Source organism: Protobothrops mucrosquamatus, unplaced genomic scaffold, assembly GCF_001527695.2.
Source record: "Protobothrops mucrosquamatus isolate PMUCROS unplaced genomic scaffold, P.Mucros_1.0 scaffold3641, whole genome shotgun sequence".
Classification (NCBI taxonomy): domain Eukaryota; kingdom Metazoa; phylum Chordata; class Lepidosauria; order Squamata; family Viperidae; genus Protobothrops; species Protobothrops mucrosquamatus.
In genome coordinates this window covers 1-8,537 of record NW_015389602.1, presented here as the reverse complement: position 1 = coordinate 8,537, position 8,537 = coordinate 1, and the positions used below count along the sequence as shown (strand labels likewise).

Below are 8,537 nucleotides of genomic sequence, written 5' to 3'. Positions count from 1 at the left end.
AAGGAAAGGAAAGAAGATTGGAGGGAGGAATGAAGGAAGGAAAGAAGGAGGGAGATGGGAATGCGAAGAAGGAAGGAAGGAAGGAAGGAAGGAAAGGAAAGGAAAGGAAAGGAAAGAAGATTGGAGGGAGGAATGAAGGAAGGAAAGAAGGAGGGAGATGGGAATGCGAAGAAGGAAGGAAGGAAGGAAGGAAGGAAGGAAGAGTGGAGGGGAGGGAATCAACCTCACCAAGGACAGAGAAAAGACTGTCCTTTTATTCTCCAGAAAACTGGGTGCAAGAAAGCATATTTTCAGACTGAATTACACTTTTTTCCAGGCATCCTTCTATACAGGGGTATAAAAATTCTCCCCGAACGGACAGACCTATTTGGATGCAATTCCAAATGGCTTTTCAATGAGCAACTCCCTTCCACCTCCTTTCCGAAACCAGAACATTCCCACCTCAGTCAGTCACATTTTTTTTTTTTTTTGAGAACCTTCCAGCTTACAGAGTTATTTTGTCTAAGGAAGTCCGCAGCGTCTTCTTCGGCGTTCCCGCCAATCTCCCCTATCAATATTATCCCGCTGGTGTGGGGATCCTTCAGGAAGACATCCAGGCAGTCAATAAAATTTGTCCCATTAAACGGGTCTCCTCCAATCCCTTAAAAAAAGAAGAAAAATTCCATTCAAAAGCCAGGAAGAGGCAACATGAGGCATTCGGAAGCCACGGAAGAGTCTTCAAGATCAACTCTTGTAAAGGCGCCAAGAGTGATTTGGCCTTAAATAACCACTGTGATTTTTCAACTGCTTTTTTTGCAAAAAAGATTACCCATCCTTCACGTTTTGGCAAAATATAAACACAGATAGTCCTCGACTTACAACAGTTTGTTTAGGGACCGCTTGAAGTTACAACGGCACTGGAAAAAAAGGCGACTTCGGACCGTTTTCACACTTACGACCGTCGCAACGTCCCCGTGGTCACGTGATCAAAACTGGACTGCTTGGCAACGGGCTCGTATTTATGACGGTCGGGCATCCCAGGGAGTCACGTGATCACCTTTTGCGACCTTCTGACAAGCAAAGTCAAGGGGGGGGAGCCAGATTCACTTAACAACCGAGTTACTAACTTAAGTCATAAGTCGAGGATTACATGTATGCAACACACACATTCGCAATCACACAGATGGGACATCTTCCATGCAGGGACAAGGGAGCCCTTAAATATATATATTTAAAATTTGGATTGCTAACAAAGAATTAAGGGAGAATGGAATAGCTATTTCGAACTTTTTAGCTCTCATCAGCCAAACATACCCTTCTGAGATTTGAACCTGGGCTGCCTGCATGTATATGTACTGTGTGTGTGTGTGTGTGTGTGTGTATATTATCTTGAGTTTGGTGCACCCTGTTGGCCCAAATATGGGAGAAAGGAATCTTTTGCCTGTATCAGCTCAAACTAGAGCCATCCACAGGCTTAGCAGTCGCAACTGCGACATATGTGTTCTTCAAAATTTGGATTGCTAACAAAGAATTAAGGGAGAACTGGAATAGCCATTTCGAACTTTTTAGTTCTTTTCAACCAGACATACTCTTCTGAGATTCGAACCTGGGCTGTCTGCATGTTAGGCAGATGTATTAACCTCTAGGCCACAGGCTCTTTCTCACTTTCTCTTTCCTTTCTCCCATATTTGGGCCGACAGAGTGCACCAAACTCAAGATATATATATATATGTTTTTTATAATAACAAGTGCTTGATATTTTGTCAGCAACGTATTGTCTGGATTTCAATACCTAGCTTACTAATACATATTAAATTCCTTTTCTCTCTACCTGGTTTTTCTAGCCAATGATAAAAGGTATCCCCTGTTCTAAAATAAACTGAGTCTTTTTTCTCTCTCTCATTTTCAGTGTCAATCTATCCCTTTCTGCACACTCTTAAGATTTTTTAAATTAACGCTTCCTCCATTGGTAGATCTTGATTTTTCCAATATTGAGCGAATACAATTCTTGCTGCAGTTATTATATGTAAAATTAAATATATACACTCATAATTTCTCATGATTTCCTACCATTATGCCTAACAAAAATAATTCTGGCTTAAACTCTATACTTTTTTTTTTTGTTTTCTCTAACCAGGTATGTATTCTTAACCAAAATCTTTTGGCTTTAGAGAGCATGTCCACCAAAGATGGTAATAAGTGCCTGGTTTGTTGGAAATGTTCCCCAGCAGTTTTTAGCAAGTAGAAAACATGTATTTTATTTGTACAACGAGGTTTAATTTGGAAGTACAGAAAAAAAAAACCGCCCAGGCAATTTAAAATCCAGCCAGAACTGAAACAGAATGGAACTCAAAAGTGAAGCAGGAGAATTACAGAATAAAACAGAAAAACCACTGTTTTCACAGCCGGATTAATATTTCGCTCTGACCTGCAAAAATGAACTATTCAAGTGTTCTCTGGCTGAACTGACAATTTATTCAGAGAGCTTAATCACACATAGATTTAAGTTCACCTCGACCGAGGGGTGCTGGAAGCCTATGACCAGGAATTGCAAAAATCATCACAATATAAATTGACGCTTTGCTAAAGTATTATATTATTCGCTCAAGACCGTTTTGCCTGGACTATTCAACAGCTTGCCCTCGGTCTTATCACCACGCTGAGCAACTGCAGGGAGCTGGTTTAATATGGTCAAGGCCTGCCTTTCCTGTCCCTATAAATAGAAGGCAGATATGTCATCCGATTCCCCCATGAGCAATTTTGCACGGTAGAAGGTTACACGCAGGAGAATTGCAAAACAGCTCCAGAAACCCGAATGTTCAGAGCTTCAGTTTCAGCACCTGAAGGCAGGACAAGAAGCAATGGGTGGAAACTAATCAAGGAGAGAAGCAAACTAGAACGAAAGAGGAATTTCCTGACAGTGGGAATACCGTAATTAATCGGTGGAATAGCTTGCCTCCAAAAGTTGTGGGTGCTCCAACACTGGAGGTTTTTAAGAAGAGACTGGACAATCATTAGCCTGAAAGGGCATAGACCAAGGGTAGGCAACCTAGGTTCTTTTATGACTCGTGGACTTCAACTCCCAGAATTCCTGAGCCAGCATGGCTCAGCTTGGATATCTCTCCCTTTCCCCTCAGCGTGGCTGGCTCAGGAATTCTGGGAGTTGAAGTCCACAGAGTCATAAAAGAGCCAAGGTTGCCTACCTCTGGCCTAGGCCTACGCCACTTTATGACTTGTGGACTTCAACTCCCAGAATTCCTGAGCCAGCCATGCTGAGGGGAAAAGGAGAGGTTTCCAAGCTGAGCAATGCTGGCTCAGGAATTCTGGGAGTTGAAGTCCAGGAGTCATAAAAGAGCCAAGGTTGCCTACCTCTGGCCTATGCCGCTTTATGACTCGTGGACTTCAACTCCCAGAATTCCTGAACCAGCATGGCTCAGCTTGGAAACCTCTCCCTTTCCCCTCAGCGTGGCTGGCTCAGGAATTCTGGGAGTTGAAGTCCACGAGTCATAAAAGAGCCAAGGTTGCCTACCTCTGGTCTACGCCGTTTTATGACTCGTGGACTTCAACTCCCAGAATTCCTGAGCCAGCATTGCTCAGCTTGGAAACCTCTCCCTTTCCCCTCAGCGTGGCTGGCTCAGGAATTCTGGGAGTTGAAGTCCACAAGTCATAAAAGAGCCAAGGTTGCCTACCCCTGCTCTAGGGATATTGCACAGTTCACCCTCAATGACCAGAATTCTTCCCTGACATTGCTATTTTTTTTTCCTTCATTCTCTTTGCAAAATACACACTTTAGAAGGGAAGAGGGGACGTGTCTCTATGTAGTTTCTACAATCATAGGTGTGGTCTTACACATGAACTGAGCCTCTTTCAAACCCACCAACACAGAAGGACTGTCCCAATCCGACTTGAGTTGTTTGATGGACAGCTTCGTAGGTCAAAGTGCCAGATCTGGAGACAATACCTGAAAAAAATAATGAAACAGGAGAATGAAGTATCGAGCTGATAGTTGGGTTATAGAGTCCCTACAACGCAACGGACGAATCAAACTCTTTCAAAATTATTCTTACGCATTATTCATTGTATCAAGACTTTGAAATTTGACCCTCTGGTGGCAGAGAAGACTGCAAATCAACGGATGGAAACTAACCAAAGAGAGAAGCAACCTAGAACTAAGGAGAAACTTCCTGACAGTTAGAACAATTAACCAGTGGAACAACCTGCCTCCAGAAGCGGTGAATGCTCCAACACTGGAAGTTTTTAAGAAGAGACTGGACAGCCATTTGTCTGAAATGGTATAGGATTCCCTGCCTGAGCAGGGGGTTGGACTAGATGACCTCCAAGGTCCCTTCCAACTTTATTATTATTATTATTATTATTATTATTATTATTATTATTATTATTATTATTATTATTATTATTACTACTACTACTATTATTATTATTATTATTATTATTATTATTATTATTATTATTATTATTATTATTATTGATGTGGATGTAAATTTAAATGTACAACAATACAGCTTGTATCTTTTTTCAGAACTTACCGATTCTTCCTTTCTTGTGAATGTGGCCAGGCATGATACCAATTTTACATGCTCCAGGCTAAAAAACAAAAACACAAAAAAACCAAAATAGAACCCGAAAACTTGATCAGATTTGATTTAGGCCTTTTTTAAAAAAAAAAACCTGTCGCACACGTTATTCAAAAGGCACTTTTGTGTGCTTCCTAGAAATACAAAGCATCTCTTTGTAAAGCAGTGTTTCTCAACCTTGACAATTTTAAGGCATGTGGACTTCAACTCCCAGAATTCCACAGCCAGCATTGCTGGCTGTGGAATTCTGGGAGTTGAAGTCCACATGCCTTAAAACTGTCAAGGTTGAGAAACACTGTTGTAAAGGCTTTCAGAATTGCACAGAATTTCCCACGCGTTTGCTACAGAATCTCTGGCTTTGGATTTTGTCACTGACTGTCCACCCTGTCTTAAGTGGTGCTCATCAAGCTTTTTTTTCTTTTTTTAAGAACAGTTTATTATAATTAGCCGACCTCGGCTACGCAAGGCAGAAGTTCCTAGAGCACAGCTTGGGAAATGCTGGTTTATAAACACCCTCAATCTTCAGTTGTCTCAATAGCTGCTGTAAACATAGCCTGGGCAAACAAGTGACACTCTCCCAGCGAAGTGGACTTTTGAATTTAAGTTTTCCCCACTCGGAAACTAGATTATGTATAGGCTGAAGGTGAAAAGGAGCGGAATCAAATCAGAGTCACCCGGGATAATGGCAAAGAGCAGGCTAGCGTAGTCGTTATTTAAAGATTCATATTACACTTTTTCTTCATTTCAAGACAGCTTCCATGGGGCACCCTTCATCTTATCCTCATAATGGAACCCTTGAAGATGGGGTACATGGGCTGAGAGAGAGTTATCTGAGCCAGCAAGATAGGGGAGCATGGGGGAAGATAAGGGGGGGAGAGTGAAGGGGAGAAGAGAAGAGAAGAGAAGAGAAGAGAAGAGAAGAGAAGAGAAGAGAAGAGAAGAGAAGAGAAGAGAAGAGAAGAGAAGAGAAGAGAAGAGAGAAGCCTGAAATATAGGATACATGGGCTGCGTTATCTGAGCCATGGGGAGGCACTGGATTGCAGCATGACAGGGGAGCGTGGAGGGGAGGATACAGAGGGGAGGGAGGGAGAGAGAACCAAAGCGAGAAGGAAAAAGGAGGAAAGGGGAGGGAGAGAAGGGAGAGAAAAGAGGATAGGAGGGGAGAGGGAAGGGGAGAAGAGAAGAGAAGAGAAGAGAAGAGAAGAGAAGAGAAGAGAAGCCTGCAATATAGGATACATGGGCTGCGTTATCTGAGCCATGGGGAGGCACTGGATTGCAGCAAGACAGGGGAGTGTGGAGGGGAGGGAGAGAGAACCAAAGCGAGAAGGGAAAAGGAGGAGAGGGGAGGGAGAAAAGGGAGAGAAAAGAGGATAGGAGGGGAGGGGAGAGGGAAGGGGAGAAGGGAGATGGAGGGGCAAGGGGACTAGAGGGAAAAAGAGAGAGGGAAAGGGAGATGGGAGGAGTAAAGGGACAAGATCAAGGAAGAGGGAGGGAGGGGGAAAAGGAGAGAAAAGGGGAGGGGAAAGGGAGAAGGGACAAGGAGAGGGAGGAGAGGAAAAGAGGGGGAAGGGGGAAGGGAGAAGGACAGGGAAAGGGAGAATGGAGAGAGAGATTGGAGGGGAGGGGAGAAGGAAGAGGGAAGGGGGAAAGGGAGGAGAAAAGGGACAAGGAACAGGGAGAGAAAAGGGGAGAAAAGAGAGTTATGGGCTGCGTTATCTGAGCCATGGGGAGGCACTGGATTGCAGCAAGACAGGGGAGTGTGGAGGGGAGGATACAGAGGGGAGGGGAGGGAGAAAGAGAGAACAGAAGGGAGAAGGGAAAAGGAGGAGAGAGAAGGGAGAGAAAAGAGGATAGGAGGGGAGGGGAGAGGGAAGGGAAGAAGGGAGATGGAGGGGCAAGGGGAGTGGAGGAGGCAGAGAGGGAAAGATAAGATAACCTTTGTCGTCATTTTTTTACTGTGGGCACAACGGCAGGCATCAAAAAAATGAAATTTAGTTGCCTGCTCTCAAAGTGAAACACATACATGACACACCCCTAAAACATACTATATACAACATATGCATAAACCCACACCCCTACATATACGTAACAAATTAATATGAAATACTGTCCATCTTGAATATATAAGGGAAGGAGGAAGCTGGAGAGTTCACAAGAGAGGGAAAGGGAGGTGAAAGGGAGATGATAGGAGTAAAGGGACAAGGGAGAGGGAGGGAGGGGAGAAGAGAGGGGAGAAGGGAGAGAGAAGGGGAGGGGAAAGGGAGAAGGGAGAAGGACAGGGAAAGCGAGAGTGGAGAGGGAGATAAAAGGGGAGGGGAGATGGGAGAGAGAAGAGAGGGGAGAAGGGAGAGAGAAGGGGAGGGGAGGGGAAAGGGAGACAGAGGAGAGGAGAAGGGAGAGGGAGAAGGATAGGGAAAGCAAGAGTGGAGAGGGAGATGAAAGGGGAGGGGAGGGGCGAAGGGAGGGAAGGGGAGGGGAAAGGGAGAGGGGAAGAGGAAAGGGAGAAGGAGAGGGAGGAGAGGAGAAGGGAGAGGGAGAAGGACAGGGAAAGCGAGAGTGGAAAGGGAGATGAAAGGGGAGGGGAGGGGAGAAGGGAGAGAGAAGGGGAGGGGAAAGGGAGAGGGGAGGAGGAAAGGGAGAGGGGACAAGGAAGAGGGAGGGAGGGAGGGGAGAAGAGACGGGAGAAGGGAGAGAGAAGGGAAGGGGAGAAGGGAGAGGGGACAAGGGAGAAGGAGAGAAGGGAGGGGAAAGGGAGAAGGACAGGGAAAGGGAGAATGGAGAGAGAGATTGGAGGGGAGGGGAGAAGGAAGAGGGAAAGGGGAAAAGGGAGGAGAAAAGGGACAAGGAACAGGGAGAAGGAGAGGAAGGGGGAGAAGAGAGAGGGACAGGGAGAGGGGAGAGAGAGGGGGGACAGAGAAGGGAAAGGGAGAGAGGACCTCAACCTTCAAGATTCCACCGCTGAGGGCGGGCACTGAGTTCTACTCCCACACTTTTACTACCTCGCTTAAACTGCCACTAGGTGGCCAATCTCATGGCAGAAGAACCCCCCCCCGGCTTCTACTGTGTCCCAAGCACCCCTCATATTTCAGCTTCCTTGCCCCTCCCCCCTTACATTGATGACTCCGGGGCAATTTGGGCCGACCAGCCGAGTCTTGTCCTGACGAAGCAGCCGGTGCTTGACGCGCACCATGTCCTGCTGGGGAATACCTTCTGTAATGCACACAACAAGGGAGATTTCTGCGTCAATGGCTTCATTGATGGCAGCGGCAGCGAACGGCGGCGGCACGTATATGGCTGAGGCGGTAGCACCCGTTTTTACTTTAGCCTAAGAGCCAAATACACTGTTTTTAAAAAAAACACCACAACACTGTTCCGGTGAGGCATTCGGCATGCTGTAAGAACACATCTGGCATTAGGCCAGTGTTTCTCAACCTTGACAATTTTAAGGCATGTGGACTTCAACTCCCAGAATTCCACAGCCAGCAACGCTGGCTGTGGAATTCTGGGAGTTGAAGTCCACATGCCTTAAAATTGTCAAGGTTGAGAAACACTGCGTTAGGCATTAAACATTCTGGTTTACACCCCTCGTCGAAATAATTCCGCCCCTCCCTTACGTTCAACTGGCAAGTTTGGGCCACCAACCCCCTGGCAAATAGCTGATCAATAAAGTACGTGACCCACATGTATTTGACTGTTTTAAAACCCGAAAGCAATTCTCCGGCATCGATTAAAGTGCTCTAAGGCAGGGGTCCCCAATCCCCGGTCATGCTGACTCAGGAATTCTGGGAGTTGAAGTCCACAAGTCATAAAAGGGCCAAGTTTGAAGACCCCTGAGCTATCGGATTGATATCTGAGCATCATCTTGTCTGAGATGGTATAGGTCAGGGGTAGGCCACCTTGGCTCTTTGATGACTTGTGGACTTCAATACCCGGAATTCCTGAACCAGCCATGCTGACTCAGGA

At 45.8% G+C, this 8,537-nt stretch overlaps 1 protein-coding gene across 1 annotated transcript in view; it reads right to left on the bottom strand.

Moving 5' to 3' along the window:
- Positions 1-7,895, bottom strand: part of SUCLG1 (succinate-CoA ligase alpha subunit) — an 11,132-nt gene extending 3,237 nt beyond the window's left edge. Inside the window, exons 1-4 of the mRNA XM_015827357.1 lie at positions 7,687-7,895; positions 4,527-4,584; positions 3,857-3,940; positions 489-640 (exon numbers count right to left, since the gene is read on the bottom strand). Coding sequence (XP_015682843.1) covers positions 489-640; positions 3,857-3,940; positions 4,527-4,584; positions 7,687-7,764 — 372 coding nt within the window. The 5' untranslated portion in view covers positions 7,765-7,895. The remainder of the gene's footprint in view (positions 1-488; positions 641-3,856; positions 3,941-4,526; positions 4,585-7,686) is intronic.
- Between the last annotated feature and the right edge of the window lie 642 nt (positions 7,896-8,537).